General features: G+C 33.3%; 1 protein-coding gene across 1 annotated transcript in view; it reads left to right on the top strand.

Moving 5' to 3' along the window:
- The first annotated feature begins 1,152 nt into the window (after positions 1-1,152).
- PRPSAP2 (phosphoribosyl pyrophosphate synthetase associated protein 2) overlaps positions 1,153-23,477 on the top strand; it is a 61,735-nt gene continuing 39,410 nt past the window's right edge. The window contains exons 1-6 of the mRNA XM_044661280.1: positions 1,153-1,227; positions 1,407-1,558; positions 2,109-2,161; positions 5,496-5,562; positions 9,239-9,411; positions 14,412-14,527. Of these exons, the coding sequence (XP_044517215.1) occupies positions 1,440-1,558; positions 2,109-2,161; positions 5,496-5,562; positions 9,239-9,411; positions 14,412-14,527 (528 nt within the window). The 5' untranslated portion in view covers positions 1,153-1,227; positions 1,407-1,439. The remainder of the gene's footprint in view (positions 1,228-1,406; positions 1,559-2,108; positions 2,162-5,495; positions 5,563-9,238; positions 9,412-14,411; positions 14,528-23,477) is intronic.

The raw sequence follows: 23,477 nt of genomic DNA, 5'->3' as shown, positions 1-23,477 counted from the left end.
GGAGTTTTTGTCATTTCATTACATAATTTAATCAGTGATGTTCATCACAGTACAGAGTACAGAATACTATTTGTAACATTTTCCCTTCTGTTCCCCATTTAATACGGCCAGTCCTAAATCAGAATGAGAACATTTTCTGGACATCAACTATTTCAGGCTTATTAAACTGATGGAAGCCTTTGAGAGCTCAGCATATTTGACATTTTTCATGTCTCTAGAATGTTTCTTTTTTATTATGTTTTAACACTTGAATAATTATAGGACCATCATAGTTTATTACATATACAAGGCTGTATATAACATTTTCCCAAATAAGCTAGTAACAGAATTTATTCCTTATTTTGAGTAATTAATAAGTATTAGATAATTTGTCTCAGAGTACTAAAAACATAATTTTCTTGTAGTTCAGAGACATTTTTATAGCTCTTTGGGCATGGTTCCGTATTGTTTTTGAGAATAGCTGAACCAGTTCATAAGGACAGGAGCAATGGATTAGTGTCTCAGTTTTTCCATATCCCCTCAAGAATTTGTCCTTTTTGTTTTCTGTTATATTAGCCAATCTGATAGATGTAAGGTGATACCTCAGAGTTATTTAAATTTGCATTTCTTTAATCAGTATTGATTTAATAGTGAGGTTTATGAGATGCAGCTTATGGAACTCCTTTTTCACCACCATTTCCTGCTATGCACTTCTATTATACTACAATTATAAAGAAAAATTTAGTTCTTCCACCTTCTTATTTCTTCCCTAGGGTATTCCCCTCCCTCCTTTTTTTGGGGGTGTCTTTTAAAACAACCAATAAAACAAAACCCAGCCTATACCTCCCTTTTGTCTTTATTAATTCATTCTGTGACCTGCATCCAAAGATGCAGTTTTCTTCTCCATTACAGTGTAGATATTTTCTCTTTCCAACTCCTTAAATTTCTCTTCCTATGGTCACATTGTTAATGAATGACAGATGTTCAATAGTCATAGATTAAGTAATTTTATGATAAATATGCAATTTATTCATCAGATGGTGTGCTTAGATAACTTGATCATCTGTTTGTGGATAAATCAGTTTAGGACCTTATTTTTGATGTTTTTTATTTTTCATTATTAATCCAGGAAGAATTTGGGTGTTAGAGAATGACAGCAACTCCATTCCTGAATTCGAATATTATTCTACAGTATTTAAATTCTAGCTGCTGGTTCAACTGAGCTTTTCTTTAAGCTCCACTTTTCTTGTAAGTTTATAATTTATCCTTCATAGTATTGAAAAATAATAGTATTATGATATTGCAGATATGTAATAAATTTGCTTCTGATGAATTTTCAGCTTAAATTGACAATCTTGATTTGTTATAAGAAAATTAAATATTTAATTATACATAGTGATTCTAAATATACTATATATTTTTTCCAGTACTCTAGAAATTGAAAAACCAAGGAGGTTTTGATGTTTTGTGTGGCACCTTCTGAATTAGGAACCATCATGAATGTACCTAAGGGTGGCCTGGTATTGTTTTCAGCCAATTCCAATTCATCTTGTATGGAACTTTCAAAGAAAATTGCCGAGTGAGTACTAAATATGCTACTGGTGTGTATTCAGCAATAAATCAGACAGTAGGTAAACTATCTTTAATATTTCAAATAAATATTGAAGATACATTTTTAAATTTTGATCTATTTATTGGTGACATTTAAATACTTTTGACTTTTAAAACTTCTACACGGGGCAGCTGGGTAGCTCAGTGGATTGAGAGTCAGGCTTAGAGATGGGAGGTCCTAGGTTCAAATCCGGCCTCAGACACTTCCCACCTGTGTGACCCTGGCAAGTCACTTGACCCCCATTGCCCACCTTTGGGCAAAATACATATTGGGGTTATTTGGAAAGATTAGTCTCCTCTATGAAAATTGATTATATAGTTTGTATATTCCAATATAATTTTAGAAAATTTGTTTCCTGTTATATTTAGATTTGTTACATAATCTTTTAAAAGGTTCTATTTAATGATTGGTTTTATTCTATTTAATGATTGATTAAATTGATCTTTTATGGATTAATTTTAATGGCAAGAATGTTGGTTGAGATTTTTGTTTATTTAACGTTTCTTCCCTTTTATAGGCGTCTAGGGGTAGAAATGGGCAAAGTTCAGGTTTACCAGGAACCAAACAGAGGTGAGCAATCATATTATGCTCTTATCCTATTAATTTCTCTGTAACATTTGATTTACTACAATTCCTTGAGGTTTTGTCTTTTTTTAATCTTTATGTTTATAACTGAATATTTTGACTCAATTAGAAGCCACTTTATCAAGATTGGGTAGAAATCTATAAGCATTTTTTAAGTGACTTGCTCTGTTTCTGGCACTGTGATGGGTACTGGAGATACAAAAACAAAAATTAAATAGGTCTCTGGACCTCTAGAACTTACATTCCTTTGGGAGAGACATATACATATGTAAGTGTATATGAATTTTTTTTAAACCAAACCTACTATTTTTTCAGTATAGGAACCCTGTACTTCCTTTACTAATGCAGATTAGCACCTTGGTAAATTATTTTGCAGAGCTATTTAGGATATTATGAGGTACTAGAAAATAGAATCTTAGGAAGGTTCTGTGAAGGTCATGGAGACCAATTTCATTTTACAGGTGAAGAAACTAAGTCACCAAGAAGTTCAGTTACTTCCCTTAGGTCACATAAGTATTACATGTCTGAAGGGGATTTGAACCCAGTTGATTCTAGAAGCAATGCCCTCTCCACTGCACTATGTTGCTTCTCCCACGTCATTCTTTAGACTAGTGCTTAACTGGTCAATTTATTTGAATTGGTCATATTGTCTTTTATATTTACATTCAACAGTTGCCACATAAGTCTCAGTGAAAATATATTAACAAAATTATTTTTAATATTATAGAGACAGAATATAAATCTAGATACTCCTTATTTAAAGGCCAGTTCTATGTCATGTTTCCTTTTACTTTTGTATGTACAAATTTTTTTCACTCGGTAACATCTTTAATTTTTAGCTGCGACATCATGAGTATTGAAGAGAACCAGCCTCTTCATGAAATTCTTGCATGGGTCTAATTACCTAGAAGAGGAGCCAAAAGCTGGGAGATATGAGTGTAAGGTTTAAAAGATTAAGGGAGGAATGACATAGATAGAAAAAACACAAGACACACAGAGATCATCAGCATCATATCAGCCTGTCAGCTCCTCCTCAGAAGGTCAGAGAGAGTGAGTGAGCTGAACTAACTGATTTTATTCAGAATCCTGGGATGGGGGTTCTGGGTATGTCAATCAAACAAGTAAAACAACAGAAATATTACTGTAAATGACATTACAAAGGAACTTTACAAATTGTCTGCTAGCTTCCAGATTGCAGATAATAATAGAGGCTTAATTTTTAAGATCAACAAAATTTTAAGTCCCATCCAATTTAAGGATTCAGAAATCAGTCATGTGAAATATTAGAAATATATCCGTAAGTCTGGTCTATGAACACTTTGCTCATTAGAGTCAGCTTTTGAATACATCTTTAATATCTTCATGATTCGTTATAACTGAAACCCTTCAGGTATGATCACTTTTAATGCCCATTATTTCCTTCCATGAAATTATGCCAATTCATAATGTCACCCAGTGGTATATTGGAATTTTGTTTTTTCCTCCCAATTTGACTAACATTAAATTTTATGATTTTTAAATGTTATCAGTTTTGTAGATATAAGATGTTACTTTAAAAATATTTTCATTTGCGTTTGCTTGAGCATATCTTAATTTGTATCTTAGGTCTTCCTTTCCCTTGGTGTTACTAGCTCCCATGGGATTAGCCATCATTACTATGCAGATAATTTCCCAATCTAATCTCTTGATTTCCAGTTATACTCAGTTAGATGTCCAGTAGTTGTCCTAAATTCACCATATTCAGTACATAATTCACTATCTTTCCTCCTAAACTCTCTTCTCTTCCTAAAATACATGGGTATTTGGGAGTCCCATCATCTTTCTAGTCACCCAGATTTGCTTCCTTAAAATCACTGACTCTTCCTCTTCACCACCCATATCCAGTCAGTTGCCATATCTAATTGACTCTACCACAGCTAGTTGTGATCTGTTGATTCAGGTAGACCTTAACTTTCACTTAGAATAGTATCCTCCTAAAAAAGCTTCCTGATTGGTTTTCCTACCTTATAGTTTCTTTTCTCCAATCCTTCCTCCACACTGCTGCCAAATTAATATTCTTAAAGTACAGGTTGACTCCAGAGGCTCCTCTTTTTTGTTTTTAAACAATTAAAGCCCTTCATAATCCTGTTCGAGCCTGTCTTTAATTTTTTTTTGTTTATTTTGAACTAAACAATCATCAACAAATGTACAAAGAATACAAAAGAAAATGTCAATGAAATAATGAATTTATCTTGTAGAATCACTACTTTGCTTCCAGGCACAGCTCGCCTTCCCTGTTATTACAGGATCCTCCTGATAAGTCCTGTCCCCAACCCATAGTTGCTCATTTCCCTTCCTTTCATAAGTTCCTTTGCATTTTTTTATAATTTGAATTATCAGTGTTATGTTTTTTCTCCCCAGTCGAGTGTAAGGTTCTTAAAAGCAAGGATTATTTTTTGTTTCTTTATGTCTCAGCAGCTAGGACTGATACCTGGTGCTTGAAAATTCAATGAATGAATACATTTAAACAAAGTTTGAGAGTTATTAGTAATTTATGTAACATAGTAACTCTAGTAACACTTTGTGAAATACTTTGTTTTTACATCCTGGAGAGTTCCAGCCTTTTTCTTTTATATGGATGGAGCATCATTAAATATTCAGATAGAAAAAGACAATTGCATGCTCTCCTGAAGAAGTGAGGAATTGTCTCTAAAGTAAAAATGGGTAATTGAGTTATGTAACTTAAGAATCACCAACTGGTGGGCATGCCAGGTAACCCCGAGAAACAAAGTTAACACAAATATGCAATAATAAACTTTTGAACAGAACAATGTGTAAGTTTGTAAAGCTGCAATGAATGTCTTAACTTATTTTCATACCAAAACAAAGCAACATAACTCTTTTACAGTTCTGCAATGAGAGCAGAATAGTCCTAAAACAAAACTATTACTCAAACAATTAAATGAACTAATCTAAAGTGTTAATTGAATTAGTACTTCTTACCCTTGCCATATTAGTTACAGTTAACAATCTTCCTTCTGAATGTAGAAAAAAAGTAATTTAGGGATTGGAACTAAACTGTATTGATTTGGGAACTCTTACAGATGAGCAGACTCCCTCTATTAATCAGATGGGCACATTCTTTGCAACAATATGGACTTAAATTTCCATAAAAGTACTAACATGTTATATCTTATGTCCATCTTTGTTTAATATCAATATTATGATACTATAAGTCTGTAAATCATTTGTCATGCTTAAATTTTCTATATTACATAAAAGAGATTAATACTGAGACTATTTTTTAAGATAGTATTAATAAAACTTTTTTTTTTATTAGAAACAAGAGTTCAAATTCAAGAATCTGTTAGAGGAAAAGATGTTTTTATCATCCAAACTGTTTCAAAGTGAGTAATGACTGACACATGTATTTTAGTTACTACTTTGTTTAGTGTTATACTATAATACAATAATAATAGGATTTGTTTCTTAGAGGAATTATGACTTCTGTTTTAAAAAATGGAAAGAGACAAACTAATGGAGAAAAGATACACTATTAAATAGATGTTGTGGTTTGCATTAAAAGAAGCTTGCGTGTTTCTGTTGAACGTTGTACTATTAATTTTATTTAAATAATTTACTTTTTAAATTATTCAATATAAGTTCAGTTATTTGGGATAGTATTTATTAATTATAACATATCTCATTAACATCTCTTGGAATAAATAACTAGACCCTGAAGATAAATAAGGTTGTTTTATTCTGTCTTCAAAAGCAGAAATGAAGGCAACTGATTATTTGTTTCTCATTTAAAACATTCTTTTAGAGGTATGTTTGTCTTAGTCCTGGGAAAAGATTACAAAAGAATGTGCTGAAGCAATTTATGTTTTATTGTGTTGCTTTACTTGATCCTTATTTTGGATTTGTTTTATATCATCATCCCAAATATAGTTATGAAAAACTTGACTACAATGTTGTATCTATAGTGTGACTTTGGAGTTTAGACCTATCCTTTTGAAACATTTATGTAGGATAGTTTACTTAAAGCCATTTTTCTTTTTTTTGTTGTTTCTCCCTGGATACACATTTACATGTGAGATAGGATGCCTTTTTATATGAATTGAACCTTATTCAAAGCAGCGATTTTTTAAAAAATAAGCCTTTTTAACGTTGCTTATTTATTTGTTGAATATTTGCTTCAAGTTCTGAAAATTGGGGCATCTTATATGTGAATGTATATTGTGTGTTGTCATGTTAATTGTTATAGGAAGGTATGGGCATGTGGCAAATGGAATAAAGAAATTAAATTAAGAACTTAAAATAAAACAAAATTTAAATTTAATTAATTTTATTTATTTAATAAGAGCAACAACATAACAATAAGATCCAGGCATCTTTAGAAGACCTAGAATTTGAACTTAAATATTATGATGTTCAACTAGATGCTTTCTTCCTGTCGTGTTTTGTTTTGTTTTTTTTTATCTCTACTTTATATTTTTTCATATTTCTACATCTTTCTAGAGTTTTCCTTTAAATTTAAGTTTTTTCAACATTCTATTATTTTGGCTTTGCTTTTGTTTTGTATATGTTAATCTTGAAGTCAAAAACATCATCTTTTATGCCCTTTAATTTTCTTAATATATTCAATTTCTTTGGCAAGCTTTCATGTTATTCTTTGGGCTCTTCTTAACCTAACTCTGCTAATACGGCTGTTGTCATCTTTAAAAGCTACTCTGAAAGTTTACTTAGAGTTCCCTCAGAGATAATCAGAGTTGCTAGATGCCTGTGCATTACCTTACCCTGCAACATTTTCCCTTATACTTTACGGAATTTTAGATTCTTCTGCCTGTACCTTACCCTGCAACATTCTCTTTTACATTCTCTGTGCTTTTTAAAATTAGTTTTTAATCCATGTCTTTTGTTTTGTTTTGTTTTAACATTACTGTGGCTTTCACTAGAATTCCTCCCCCATCTCCTTAGCCATCTCATATAATAGTATTTTTAAGCCAAAAAAAAGAGGGAAAAAGCTTGAAAGATTTTTCAATAACTTCAGCATATTGAGAAAATCTGAAAATGTTTGTAATATTATAACACCTATGGATGTCTCAGCTGTGCAAAGAATGAGTTGAGAGCATCCTCTTATATCTTTCCTTTGAGCCATACTTGATCTTTATCATTTTTCAAGATTCATATTTGTTTTTTACAAATGTAGTTGTTCTTTCAATTTGCATAGCTTTAGTTACAGTATATAATGTTTTCTAAATTCTACTTAGTTCACTCGACTTATTTTACTCTGTATCAGTGCATGCAGATCTTTCCATGAGTTTCTGTATTCATCACATTCTCAGGAACCCAGTAATATTCTCATACATTGATGTACCACAATTTGTTTAACAATTCTCCATTCATTGGGCATCTACTTTGTTTTCAATTCTTTCCAGTCCAAAAAGTGCTGCTATAAACATTTTGGGGTGTATATGGAGACTTTCTTATGACCTCCTTGGGTTTATGAACCCATTTTCTGGGTCAAAAGTTATAGACATTCTAGTCACTTTATTTGCATAATTCCTATTGTTTTACCAAATGGTTATACTGATTGACAGCTCTATCATCAATACATCAGTGTGTTACAACCTCTTCCAACATTAGCTATGCAGTCTTTTGTCATCTTTGCCAAGGTACATGGTATGTGGAGGTGCAGTGCTAGGGTTATTTTGATTTTTGTTTCTATTAATAGTGTTTTGGAATATTCTTTCATGGATTAATACTTTGTAGTTCTTTTTTTGACCATGCTTCTATTGGAGAATGGCTAATATATTTATTCATTGTCAACATATTCTGTTGGGGAATCGCTATGTCTTATATATATTTATTAATTGTTTATATAACTTGGATACCCAACCCTTATCAGAGAAATTTGATACAGATTTTTTCCCCCGATTTGACTACATCCTTATTATCCTAGGTACACTAATTTTGTCTATTTTTATCTTTTTAAATTGCTTCTTCCTTTTTTTTCTTCTGTTGTTTATTTTGGAGAACGATTTGGAACTGTTGTCCAGTTCTTTATTTTGGAGAACAATTTGGAACAATGTCCAAAGGACTAAAAAAATTGTATACCTTTTGACCCACCAATACTGCTACTGGTCTTTATTCCCAAAGAAGCCAAGGGAAAAAGAAAAGGACCAAAATTGGCAAAAATATTTGTAACAGCTCTTTTTGTGTGGCAAAGAGTTGGAAAATGAGGGGATGACCATCAGTTGGGTAATAACTGAACAAGTTATGGTGTATGAATGTTATGGACTACTATTGTTCTATAAGAAATAATAAAGGTAATGGTTTCAGAAAAACCTGAGAAGACATATAAACTAATACAAAGTGCAGTGAACAGAACCAACAGAACAACCTACACAATAATAGCAATATTGAAAAGATCAACTATAAAAAATTTAGTTATTCTTATCAATACAATAACCCACCACACCTCCAAAGGACTTAACAGTGTAAAATGCTTTTTACTCCAAATAGAGAACTGATATTCTCAGTCCAGATTGAAGCATGTTTTATTTTTCTTCCTTTTTTCCTCCTGAACTATGACAAATACAGAAATGTTTTGTGTGACTTCATACATATATATGTGTGTATATATATATATATATATATATGTAATAGATATCATAATATCTTTCCTTCTCAATGGGTGTGGGAGAGGCTAGCAGAAAAGAGAGAATTTGGAACTCAAAATAAAAATAAATGAATAAATAACAAGAATGCATATTTTGCTCAGAGCCATGAGATGTATATGTTTGTTTCTCTTCTAATTTTTTCATAGTATGGTCTTTAATATTAAGGTCATATATCCATTTAGGACATATTGTAGAATATGGTATAAATTGTTGGCCTGAGCTTACTTTCTACAGACTGCTTTCCAGTCTTTGTTTCTTTTTTGTTTGTTGGAATTTAAGTCCCAGAAGAGTAAGTGCTATTTTTTGGTACTCTGTAACCATACAATATTAATAGATGTTTTATTGAATGCTATTGAGTAAAACTAGAAATGTAAAACTAGGAAATCTTTTATTTCAGGGATGTAAATACCACAGTCATGGAACTCTTGATCATGGTGTATGCTTGTAAAACCTCCTGTGCCAAAAGCATTATTGGAGTGATTCCCTACTTTCCATACAGCAAACAATGCAAGATGAGGAAAAGGGGCTCCATTGTTTCTAAGTTATTGGCTTCAATGATGTGCAAAGCTGGTAAGACCAATGAATGTTTAACATTTTTCTAGGGTTGTTTTTGTTGTTGTTTTTATTTTCTAGTTATCAGATTTTTATATAGACTTTATAGAAATAGGACCAAAGATAATTAGTTATGTTAACAAACCTTTCAAAGTATTAATAATTAAAGGTTTTCTTTTCAAAGAAGTGAATAAAATATTATATAACAAAGAATTCTCAACTTTGCTGACCACTTTTATTAGTCTTTCATCCAATTAGCATTTCCATGAAAAACAAAGGGAAGAAAATACTTATTTTTTGCATTCTTTTAAAATTTTGAGTTCCAAATTCTTTCCTTCCCTCCCATTCCTTCACTCCTTCAGATTTTGCTAGGCCTTGAAATCAATTCATATAAAGTCTTGGTTAGCCAGACTAATGGGTGGCATAACATGTAATTCAATAGTTTGAATTTATTTCACCTCTTCCTATGTTTCTCATTTATAGAAACTGTTCAATAATAAAATAGATAATTTGACTTCCACCTTTCCCCTTCAAATCATTGTGTTCAATGAGCATCTTTGTGGGAGTACAGGAAAGATCAAAGAGTAGAAAGAAAAAAATTTTGCACCTTCTTGTTGTATAGTTAAAAAAAAATTCTAGAGGGCAGCTGGGTAGCTCAGTGGATTGAGAGCCAGGCCTAGAGATGGGAGGTCCTAGGTTTAAGTCTGGCCTCAGACACTGTCTAGCTGTGTGACCCTGGGCAAGTCATTTGACCCCCCTTGCCTACCCTTACCACTCTTCTGCCTTGGAGCCAATGCACAGTATTGACTCCAAGACGGAAGGTAAAGGTTATTTAAAAAAAAAATTCCATCTTAGAATCAATGCTGTGTATTGGTTCTAAGGAAGAAGAGCAATAAGGGCTAGGCAATGGGGGTTCAGGAACTTGCCCAGGTTCACACTGCTAGGAAGTATGTGAAGCCAGATTTGAACCCAGGACTTCTCATCTCTCAGCCTTTCTCTTAGCCAGTCATTCATTTCACTGAGCCACGTTGCAGTCCCTCATTTTATATAGTTTTACTCAGTTTCTCTTACACTGGACTGTTTTTCTCTTCATCCCTTTTCTTCTGTTTCTTCTTTTCTCTCTCTTTATCTTTATGCCCTTAAATCTATTTTGCCTGTCTTAATCTATCTTCCCTTTTGTCATGTCTGACTTTTGCCCTTCTCTTAACCCTTCCACTCTTATTTCCCTGTTGGTTAAGCTACATTTCTATACACAACTGAATGTGAATATATATTCTCCTTTCTTTGAATCACTACCAATGAGAGTAAAGTTCAAGCATTGCCCATTACCATCCCACCATTTTCCCCTCCATTGTAAAAGTTCCTTGGGTGCTTCTTTTATAAATTGAGAAAAATTTTACCTATTCTACCTTTCCCTTTCCTCTTCCATTACATCTCTCTTTCTTACCCTTCACTTTTTTTTGGAGATTGTTCCAACAAAATTGACATACTATCTATGCAAATTCCTTTTCACTACTCTAATAATGAGAACCTTCTTAGGAGTTACACATATCATCTTCCTTTTTAGGACTATAAAGTTTAACTATTTAAAGCCTTATGATTACTCTTTAATGTTTATCTTTTTATGGGTTTTTGTTTTTTTGTCAAATTTTCTCTTCATCTGCCTTTTCATCAGCAATGCTTGAAAGACTTCTGTTTAATTAAATTTATCTTTTTCCCTGAACTGTTCAAACTCAGTTTTTCTTGTCAGGATTTTCTTGGTTGTAATCCTGCTCCTTTGCCTTCTGAAATATCATATTTCAAGCCATCCCTCCTTTTACATGAAATCTGCTAAGTCTTATGTGACCCTCACTATGGTTTTACAATATTTGCATTGTTTTCTTTTTTTTTTAAACCCTTACCTTCTATCTTAGAATCAATACTGAGTATTGTTTCCAAGGCAGAGAAGTAGTAAAGGATAGGCAGTGGGGGTTAAGTGACTTACACAGGGTCACACAACTAGGTAGTATCTTAGGTCAGATTTTAACCCAGTACATCCCATCTCTATGCCTGGCTCTCAATCCATGGAGCCACCTACCTGCCCCACCTCTCTACACCCCATTTACGTTATTTATTTCTGACAGCTTAAAATATTTTTTCTTTGACTTGGGAGCTCTGGAATTTGGCCATAATAATCTTTTTTTTTTTTTTACCCCTTACTTTCCCTCTTGGAGTCAATACTGTGTATTGGCTCAAAGGCAGAAGAGTGGTAAGGGCTAGGCAATGGGGATCAAGTGACAACACATAGCTGGGAAGTGTCCGAGGCCATATTTGAACCTAGGACCTCCCATCTCTAGGCCTGGCTCTCAGTCCACTGAGCTACCCAGCTGCCCCCTGGCCATAATAATCTTGAGAGGTTTCATTTGGGGATCTCTTTCAGGAGGTGATTAGTAGATTCTTTCATTTTTCTATTTTTCCCCTCTACATCTAAGATATAAGGGCAGTTTTCCTTGATAATTTCTTAAAATATGATGTCTAAGGCTCTTTCTTTCATCATGGCTTTCAGGTATCTAATCATTCTTAAATTCTCTCTCCTTGATCTGTTTTTCTAGGTAAGTTTTTCTGATGAGATTATTCATATTTTCCCTTTTTTCCCATTGTTTTGACTTTGTCTTATAGTTTCTTGATGTCTCGTGGAGTCATTAGCTTCTACTTGCTCAATTTTAATTTTTAAGGAATTTTTTTCTTCAGTGAGATTTTTTGTGCCTCTTTTGCCCAACTGTTAATTCTCTTTTCATGATTTTTCTGCATTGTTTTCATTCTTTTTAAAATCCTTACCTTTTGCCTTAGAATTCATACTAATTATTGGTTCCAAGGCAGAAAAGTAATAAGGTTAGGTAACTGGGATTAAATGATTTGCCCAGGGTACTATGGGTAGAAAGTGTCTGAGCTCTTTAATTTCTTTTCCCACTTTTTCCTCTACTACTCTTTTACCTCCTTAACTTAGAAGTTCTCGTTGGTCATTGGTCCAATTAGAATTTGTCTTTGAGGCTTTGTTTGTAACTGTTTTTCTTCTCAGTTTGTCTTTGTCTTTCTAGTCATCCTGGTATCTTTTTATGGTCAAATTATTTTTTTTTTGTTTACTTATTTTTCTAGCCTATCTCTTTACTTTATGTTAAAGTTGGGCTCTGCTCACCTTGTGTTAGGGAGGCACCATGCCAAGTTTTAGGCTATTTTGTGTTCTTCGACCTAGTTCTAAGAGTCTGCAAGCTTTGGTGTTTCCAAGGTGGTATGATGTGGGGAGAGGTATGGTCATGGCTGACTTAAATGTGTCCTCTGTTATTTACCCAGAAGAGGCCATGTTTCCTGGAACGGTGACCAGGTTTTCTGCTCTCTGGTGGCCACAGGTCCTAGGTTCTCTGGCTTAAAATTGACCATGGTCCCTGATCCTTTGTGACTGACCTCCCACAACTCCTCTCTGTTCTAGAACTATGACCCAAAACTTCATATGGGCAGTAGAGTTGCCAATTAGTTCAAGCTCTATCCAGCACTAGCAGAGTCCCCTATTATCCCTTTCTCACAAGTTGTCCAACCCCACCCCCCTAATTATCTGTAGACTGAGAGCTCCTGAAGCTACTTCTGATGCTGCCACTGCATGTGTGGGCTCTGGACAGGCATTCATCCCAAAGGTCACACACAAACTTCACCTGCCAGCCTCACTTTTCTTAGAATGGAAAAATGTCTCACCTAGTCCTTGGCTCTGCCTCGCCAAAATTGTGATTTGTGATTTTATTTTAAAGTTATTTAGATGGGAATGTTGAGAGAGTTGTGTTGTCTCTAATCTATCATTCTACAAAGATAATTCTTTTCATATATCATGACCAACATCTAATGATGCCATCTCCGCATTTGAATTTCAATCTCCCATCATTTTACTTTAGTACTTTCTGTTAAAATTGTATCTTCTGGTTCTTCTGACTTCTAGTCAATATAGTAGGTTTAAAATTAACTAATATAACCGGACAATAGCAGGAAATAAGATTGCAAAGGAGAACCTGAAAGCCACATACAAAATGTCCAAAGGAGCAAAATTTATAAATCGTATCCTATATGAACCCAAATTCACATCTTAGTAGTATGTGCTGAATTAGCGGAAAATATTTAGACACTGTGGTTGAAGTTTTTTGGATTATATGATACATAAATCTCAGACAAGTTCTAAACCAGCAGAATACCAAAAGATGTTGATAATTTTGAAATGAAGTACATGTTCACTTTGAAGTTTCACTGAAAACTTTTGAGATTATTTGGATATATTAACAATGTAACCCTAAAGTGGCACAGATAAAATTTAATCTTTCCTCAAAAACTCTACAAAAATGATACCTCAGCACCCCCTTTACCCCCTAAGCACTTCCATATTCATCAGATCCGGCCTGCCTAGTGCTTCCAGTTCTATCTAATCCATGGTTTTGTTAGTGATTGTCTGTGCCTCTCTCCCTCCCTATTTTGTTCCCCATGCTTCCTACCTCCCTTCACCATTCCCTCCTCCCATCCATATGCCTTCTGCCTCTGTACTCCTTTCACACTTGTCTTGTAACTTCTGTGCTTAAAGTGTGATTGCAGCCCCACTTTCTAATGCCAACATTGGTTCTCCTGGAAAGTATCCAAAAAACCAGGCATGCCTGCTCCCTATTTCATATTTAATTTTTAATTCATTCTCTCTTCAATGGTTAAAGAATACATTCTTTAAGACTGCACCTAGGATAAGGTCTTTAATAATGGTTAGTAATTTATTTTTATTTCAGAATTAACCTTTGAAATAGCTTTTATTTAGCTTATTATAAAAATTATGAAGCAAAGAATTTGCTGATAATGATTATTTATTTTCCTAAATATTGTCTTGGATATTTTAAAGATTTTTTTTTAGGAGAAATAGCTGTCATAAAATCTGAAAGAAGAAACTACTGAATCCTTCTCAATGCTAGAGTACTATTAAGTGGTCTATTTGTGGGCCTATATCTGCTTTATTTTCAAAGGTTTGACCCACCTTATCACCATGGATTTACATCAGAAAGAAATACAAGGCTTCTTCAATATTCCTGTTGATAATCTGAGAGCTTCCCCATTCTTATTACAGTATATTCAAGAAGAGGTGAGTTAACATAAACTTTTTGATTAATCTTTTAGAAAAATATCTTTAAAGTTTAAAGGTAATTTTTATCTTCTGTGGGCTATTAGAAACAAAACATTTTATTTTGGAGTTCTGTTCAAAAGTTTTTAATTAAAATTGGCTTTTTGGACCTGATTTTTGAAAATAGCATCATAGATTTTATACATTTTACTTTTTGTTTTATTCTTTGTTCATCATATTTTTTTACTTTTATTTCTGGTTGAAATTTTTAGAGTACACATATAAGACCACAATCTTTCACACATTTCTGATTACAAGTAAAGTCATTTAACTCTCAGAATTAGGAAATCTTTTTCCTCTTGAATGTTAGTAACCTATAGAGAAAAATTATTGTAGGTCCTCATAAATGAGTAATAATTTAGTTTTTAAAATATAATCAAAGAAAAATATCTCTTTAAACATTAATATGGAAGAAAATCCAATTAATACAAGAAATAATAGAAACATTCTTTTTCTTTATTATTGCCAGCTAGCAGAGAGGAAAAGAAGGATACAAAAAGGATACAGGGAGAGAGATGGACATATAATGAAAACATAAAGATGAAGACAGAGGTGGAAAGAAATGTGAAAAAGCAGAGACAAATATCAAGATCCACTTACACATGCAACATTAATTTACATTTATATTGTGCTTTAAAGTTTACATAATATTTTCCTCACAGCCATCCTGTGAATTAGTACAGTTATTTTCCCAGGTTTATAAAATATTTATAAAATAAACATTGATAGATGAGAAATCTGAGGCTCAGAAAGGATAACTTATTTTGCCCAGGTTTAGTTGCTAGTAAATGTTGCTAGTAAAAATGGTTAAGTCAGGACTTAACCACAAAATCTCCTGACACATTTCCTCTCACAATTTCATATAATAATATCTCCATCTCGTGACCTTCTGGATATTTTCACTAAGTATTTAAAGTTGAGTTGTGTTTTGGTAAATGTAAATAATCATACTTCTTGGTATTTGTCCTATGAACCAGAAGAAATTGGGTAGAGAGGGCTTACTCATTAATGGAACAATAACCTTTCCAAATCCCATTTTCAGTTTTTTCTTTCTGCTATTATATAGATTTATGGCTGTTGTACAAACTTATTTTCTGGATTAAAGGTCTCCTGTTTGTGTTGCTTTGCCAAGATTTCACCAGAGCTTAAATTAAATTTCTCTTTGATGCTATGGGCCACAAATTCCTATTTCAAAGAGTTATAAATTAGGGTGATGCTAAAAAACAATTTGAAGATTTAATTGTGAATTATATACCATACACACACACACACACACACACACACACACACACACACACACACTCTTACATTTAAGGCCTTAAAGTTACAGGTCTATACCATAAAGCCCTGGAGAAACTTCATAATTAAAGAAATAATTTGAGTTTCAATAATTATTTTATTTTTCATTATAATATATATTTTCATGTTTTGTATATTTCAAGTTTTCATGTATCAACATTTTTAAAACTGGAAGTACATCTTACATTTTTTTTTAAAAAAGAAGATTAATATTGGTAGCTCATGCTTAGCAATATTTTTCTTTTAAAATAATTTATTATAAACTATTAGATATATCCATTCCACTAATTATACTTGCTTTGCAACCATTTACATGTAAATTATTTTAATGAATAGAATGTGGTAACTTTTTACACATTCTCTCTAAATCTCTTTAACTAGTTTTCTTTGTTCCCACTTTTATCTTCATGTGGGCTGTAGTTAAAGCTACTTTTGTCTTTTGGGGGATTTTGAATTTTCATTGTTTCACTAAGATATTCTAAATTTCTTTGTATTCCTTAAATTTTTTTACTTATATCATAATATTTCCTTCCTGTCAACATATTACAGCTTATTTAACCAATCTGGGCATTTAGATTATATCCAGTTTTTTGTAATGACAGATAAATTGGCCCCAAAAAATCTTTGCTCAAACTCATGAATAATAGAGAAACAAATTAAAAGAATGCTCTGGTATCACCTCACTTACATCACAGGTATCTTTTTTTTTGTAAACCCCCTCAGTATATATTTCCAGTGAATATAGGAGAAGAGGGTAAGATTATTTTTTGTCATTTTTGTAGAATGATCTTTGAAATCAATTTTCAAAAGATTCTACTCTTTGTTCCACAGACCTGCCTACAATTGCTTTTGTTTTTGCAGTTTGTTGGGCGTTTAATAGTACCTCAACACTGTTTTAAGGTTAAGCATTTTTTCAAGTGATTATTGACAGTTTATTTCCTCTTTTGGAATACATTCCTCACATTACCTGGATCATTTATCATTTAAGATTCTTTGTTTTATTTTTTTAACAATTAAATGCCATGTTTTGAATCTTTCAAAAATGCCATAAATATTTTCCTATTTTTTATCTTTGTCTTAATCCTATTGGTTTTTTTAAACCATCTGTTTTGTTCTTAATGATCTCTTATTTATTTAACAATCAGTCATCTCCCTTCCATAATTGAGGTAATTAAATCCAGTATTCTTTTTTATTGCATATTTTTTTGTTTTTTACTTGGATTTACTTAGATTTACTTTTCACTTAGATTTTCTTATGGCCCTCTCACCTTCCCCCTTTACAAAGAGACATCCTAAAGAACAAAAACTTTTTTAAGGAAAAAGAGGAAGAGAGAAAAAAGATAAAGCAGGTTAAAACTAATTTTAAACAGCAGTTACAAATTTTTCTGAGGCTTATATAATATACATACATATATATGTATATATATGCCCATGTGTATGAAATGGGGGCATAGAATGTATTTGCATATGATGCACATTTTAAGTGATATTATCTTTGGTTACAGATGATTGTAAACCAGATTTTATTCAGTATTCAGATTGTCTAATTTCCCTTCCTTTTCCATGATTTCTCATCAGGCTGTTATTAGAAATAGACAAAAGATAGGGCATAGAGAAAAGAAAAAGGCAAGTATAGTGAGGGTATAGATAGACCTTTTGTTGAACTCCACTCACCCAGCTACAATTTAAAGAGATCCCTTAAAACTTTTAAAAGTTACCTCTCTTGTCCTGTCTTGTTCTATTCTGTCCTGTCCTCTCTCCATCTCCTAACTTAGTAACACATCAAATCTAGGATTTCCAAAACAAAACACATCGTGTGTCTCAAATTCTACTTCTCTGCAATTGAAAAATAAAACATAATTGCTGTGGCTTCAGAGCCCGTGGACACCCAGCAACTGGTTTGGGGAATGCTGAGATCCAAGATGCTAAAATAAGAAATATTTGAAGCTTGCCAACCACCCTTCAAATAACCACAAAAGAACAAATACCAGAGCAGCAGAGCCACCAGAAGGGGTAAAGCAGTGCTCCAGCCCAGAACAAAGTCGGGAGATGGCAAGGACTCATCTCACTAGGGTATGAAGAGAGAGTGCTGGACAAGCCTTGGTGGAACTCAGATGTTCAACACAAATGGCAGGAGAAAGAGCACAGCCAACTCCATCCAACCTCAGCAGGGTAATAGGAGAAACCAACAGAATAGAAAACAAGTAGGAATGAGAGGAAAATGGCCCATCAAGGCCTTGGCAGGAAGAGGCAGAACCCAACTCAAACTACCTAAGCTGAAGAGCTGCAAACGGCCTCTGCAGAGGTCTCAGAGACTGAGACAGCTGATCTGAACCCAGGCACAGTAAGCATGGGACAGTTCCTCTACCCCATGAACAGAGAGCTAAGTATCAGCATATAGACAAAATCAAGGGAGAAAATAATCCCCAAATCATCAAAAGACCAAAGAAAAAGCCTGAGAAATATCTCAAGAAGAAAGGTGACCAAAATACAAGCTCAGACGAGTTGAGCAGCACAAAAATGAAAAAATAGCCTCAGAGGAAAATGTGAATGGTTATCAAACCCAAAATACACCTCTGGAAGAGCTCCAAAAAAGAATAGAAAAAAATAGGAAAATTAAAAGAAAAATTAGAAAATAAAATGAGGAAAAAAATCAATAACTTAGAACAAAAAAACTTAGTGAAGAAAACAGTTCTCTAAAAAAATAATATAATACCTTAAAAAGGAAAATAACTTCCTAAAAAAGGAAGTATAAAGGCTCACAGAAGAAAATGACTCCCTAAAAATTAGAATTCAGCAAATGAAAACTAATGACTTCAAAAGCAGGAAACAATAAAACAAATTCAGAAGATAAATAGAAACAATTTGAAATCTAGAAATAATAAAATATTATAAAATAGAAGAATAGAAAAAATAAGAAATAAACATTGAAAGAATCCACCAATCACCTTCCTAAAGAAATCCCAGATTTAAAAATCCCAGTACAGTGATCCCTCACCTATAGCAGGAATTACGTTCTAGAGACCCCTGTGATAGGTGAAAGTCTGCAAAGTAGTGGCGTTATATTTATTTTATTTTTTTTAATATATTTTAAGGCTTTCTAAACCCTGCCCATTCGCAGGGTTTATATATAAACCTTTTCCACACTGTTACAAACACTGAGCCATTCAGCTCCCAGGATATAGAACACAGTGCTGTGACTGGTTACTTTTCATTCCATCAGCCAATAGTGTGCCATGTATAATCTCATGTTGGCAAACTTGTGCAAGCGGTAGTGGTGAACTGCATTTCCATTGTGGTATTCATCTGCAAAATTCTGTGATATAGCAAAAACTCCATGATGCAGAATTAGATTTTTTTTTTAAACCCATGAGACAGCGAAGCCACAATAAGTGAACCACAATGTAGCAAGGGACGACTGTACTGTTATAGTCAAATTCCAGAATTCCCAAGATGGAGAAAATATTACAAGCAGCTAGGAAAAACAGTTTAGATATTGTGGCACCACAATCAGGATTGCACAGGACCTGACAGGTTCTACATTAAAGGATCAGAAGGTATGGAATATGATATTCCATAAAGCAAAGGATTGATTGCAACCAAAAATCACCTACCCAGCAAAATTGGGCATAATACCCCAGGGGAAGAAATGGATATTTAATGAAATAGAGAAATTTTAGGCATTCCTGGCAAAAGAATCAGAGCTGAAAAGAAAATTCAGTGCTCAAATTTAACATTCAGAAGAAGCATAAAAAGGTAAACAGAAAAAAACTGGAGGGAATCAGTGGAGTTAAACTAATCAAATCTCTGCATGGGAAGGTGGTAACTAGAATACTTAAGATTTCTATAGTACAAGAGATGTTTAAAATACTTAATATACTTGAAATAATCATGAAAAACATTGAGTTTAAATTGATTACATTACCAGTAAGATGATAACTTAAGATGCTTAGTATGATATTTGATGAATGTAAGATACCTAAAGTACTTAGAATACTTAAGGTACTGAATATACTTAAGAACTTTGTCACTGTCAGGACAATCTATAGGAACATATGTAGAGACAGTAGAGAGTAAGTTGAATATGACAGGATCATATTTTTAAAAGTCAGGGGATAAGAAAAGAGGAATAAACTGGGAAAAGAGAAAAGGCAAAAAAGTTGGAGTTGATTTTCTCACATGAAAAGATATATAAGAATCAATATATGAAGGTCCTAAGGAGAGGCAGTGCTTAACCCTACTCTCATCAGAATTGGCACAAAGTGGGAATGACATCCACATTCAGGTATAAAAGTCTATCTTATAACAAACTGGGGGGAAAACCTTTATAGCAGGTCTCTCTGACAGGGACTTCATTTCTCAAAGATTACAAAGTATTTCTCAAATTATAGATGATCAAACAAAATGAACAAGTAATTCTTTGTTGAAGAAATTAAAACTATATTTAATCATATGAAAAAATGCTCCAAATTGAGAAATACAAATTGTACAACCTCATAGCCATTAGACTGGCTAACATGACAAAGAAGAAAAATGATAAATGTTAGTGGAGACATGGGAAAATTGAGATACTAACCCATTGCTGGTGGAACTTCAGACTAATACAATAATTCTGGGAAGCAATCTGGAACCATAGCCAAAGGACCATAAAACTGTATATACTCTGGCTCATGTAATGCAAGATTTCTTGCATTTGCAGTATTACCCTAGACAATCCTGTCAGTTAGCAGAATGGAACTCTGGCCTGGCAGGTGCCACCCACGTGTCAACTGACAGTTGGTCTGTGACTATTTAAGGCCCTGCAAACCCAACCTTGGGGTTCTGATATCCTTGACCTCTCCCAGACACCCAGCTACCCCTGACTTCCCCTTGAGAACCCCGGGAGGGATTGAAGGGAGGTGGGTTGTGGAACGTGGGCAGGAATTAGGTTAGAGTAGCCTAGTGGTTAGAGACATCCCTAGAACAACTCAACAACGTCATCTGTTTAGCTGGTAGATCAATAACATTAGGGTAGTGTCAAGTTATCTCTGGCTGACCTGACCTTCTAGGTCCATTGCCAACACTTGCCAGTTGCCCCTAGCAATAGCTTAACAAGACCTTAAACCCTCTTACCTTAGTTTTTCCCCTTCCAGTTTAAATAAATTCCTTGGTCTAAATCTGTGAGTCCCTGTGATTCCTTCAACTTCACCAAGGCTAAGGGGGCTAAGGAGAGGAAGGAATATTGAGGAATTGAGGTTACTGTGAAGTGGAAGCTAAGCCTCCATTGTAGCCAGGAAGTAGAGTCCCATTTCCTGCTGGGTTATGCTCTCACCCAATAGGAAGGCAATTACTTCAGCAGGGAGGGGCCATCCACTCAACACCTTAAAGGAACCTACAGCTGGCAGTGGAGATTCACTGGGCACCTCAGCTGAGGTTGTTCATCTCTGTTATCAACTAACTCCCAAATCTCCTGCTAGTTTAGTTACTGGCTCCCAGGGCGCTGGCAACTCACTTTTACCACCATCATCATATTATCCATTACATTATTGTCTATTACACTCAGAAATACTACTGCTAAGAAGATTAAAGAGATTAGGGAGAGGGGGAAAGAACCTACCTGTACAAAAAAATTTATAGCAGCTCTTTTTGAGGTGGCAAAGAATTGGAAACTGAAGTGTAGATTTAAAAAATTAATAGTCAGTAACTAAGTATGATATTATTAATATTTAACTTGAAGCAAAGGAAACTAAAAAGACTAGAGAAACAGGGAGAGCCCTCACCCAAGTAACTCACATGGAAGAGACTCTGAGAGAGGCATTACCCAATACTTATAGTCACATAAAAGATGCATGTAAACAGAAAAGAAAAGGGAATTTTGAGGTGAGGGAATAATTCTGGAAGATGAAGTCTAAAGGATGCAAAATTTCCACTTACCCAGAAGGGAAATACATCAATTTGGAAATAGCTGAACAAGTTGTGTATATGCCTATAATGGAATACTATTGTGCTATAGAAATGACAAACAAGATGATGACAAAAAACCTGGAAATACTTTCATTAAGTAATTCACAGTGAAGTGAGTAGAACAAGGAGAATGTTGTCCACAGGGACATTAATATATGACGATCAGCCAAGAGACTTGTGACAAAAAAAAGAATTTCTAACTCCATAGAAAAAACAAATTCCAAATGCATATTGAAACATACCATTCTTTACTTTAATTCCTCCATAAACTTTAGAGTAGACAATGTGTATCTTTCACAACATGAACACAGAAATATGTATTGTATTATAATATAGGTACATCCTATATGATATTGCCTGCCTTCTTGGGGAAGAGGAAGGGTGGAAGAGAGAAAGCATAGATTGCAAAATGTCAGAAAGCAAATCTTTATATATATAGATATGTAATCTGGAAAAGATAAAAATTTGTTACTTAAAATTTTTTTCTAGAAGTTAGTCTTCTGTAGTATTTGCCTGAAATTATAAATTCCCCTTTTATAGGGACCACATATATTTATATCTTATGAAAATAAAGCAAAACCTTAGTTGATTTTTTTTAATGGAAATATTTAATTTTTTAAAATAAATAAGCAATTTGTTCTGGCATTTTCCATAACATAGTAATTACATCCTCTTCCTTAAGATGTCCCTAAAATATTTCAGCAAGACTGGACATTAAATGTAAAGGCTTAATCAGGGATTGTAGATGTCAGAAAGCCCAATTAGAGAATAGTGCCCTACTTTTTCATTCACTTTTTTCTTGGTTTTAGTAGAATAGAAAGGAGAGGATTTGGAGCTGTTCAGAAGCTGACATACAGATTAAGGACAATGGAATCAAAGGGGAGGAGTCCGCAGCTACTTAACATAGGAATTAGAGTATCCAGTTCAGGATGACCCTGAGTCATCAAAAAGATGATATTACATTTGGCATATGTTCTTTAAGGTAGGAAATTGTATAATGAATTTTAGTAAGAATTTCATTAAAAGTTACTAGTTTTCAGCATAGTTCAACATGTAAAAGGATACTTTTTTTTCAAGGTAACTGATTCTTAAGTGGAACACTTTATTTTCAACAATATAGGATTAATGAGGTCTTGGTGTATCTTTCCATTTATGTAGTAGAGTTAGGCTATCATTTAACAAGGTCTGGCTTATATAAATTTATTTGGTGAAATCATATTTGACTTTTTCATAAACTAATCATAAAGCACACTAAAACTCTAAAATTTCATTTTGAATAGTAACAAAGTAGTTTTATGTACTGAAAAATCTGAGTTGTAGAACTTTATTTTTTAAAGAAAATATATTAATTTGAAATTGGCTTATAATGTGTTAAGCCTTGCCAGATTTATTATAATAAATGGTGTTTTATGAGAATGTTGATTTCATATGAATAGATTCCACTGAAGTGGTTTTAGAAATGTTTTTATGAAGCAATTTTTAAAAAACAGTTAAGCATTCCCTAATATGCTTTTATTTTTAATGACAATTTTGTGGAACCTTTTAAAATTAAAACTGAAAACCATTTACAGTAATGTTCTTAAATGTCAGCACTATTAGCTTATCAATTATACTCTTAAGTATCCTTTAATTTTTTATTATGATTATGCATTCATGTATAAGTATTATT

Source organism: Gracilinanus agilis, chromosome 1 (genome assembly GCF_016433145.1).
Source record: "Gracilinanus agilis isolate LMUSP501 chromosome 1, AgileGrace, whole genome shotgun sequence".
In the NCBI taxonomy this organism is placed as follows: Eukaryota; Metazoa; Chordata; class Mammalia; order Didelphimorphia; family Didelphidae; genus Gracilinanus; species Gracilinanus agilis.
This window is presented reverse-complemented; position numbering and strand designations above follow the sequence as displayed.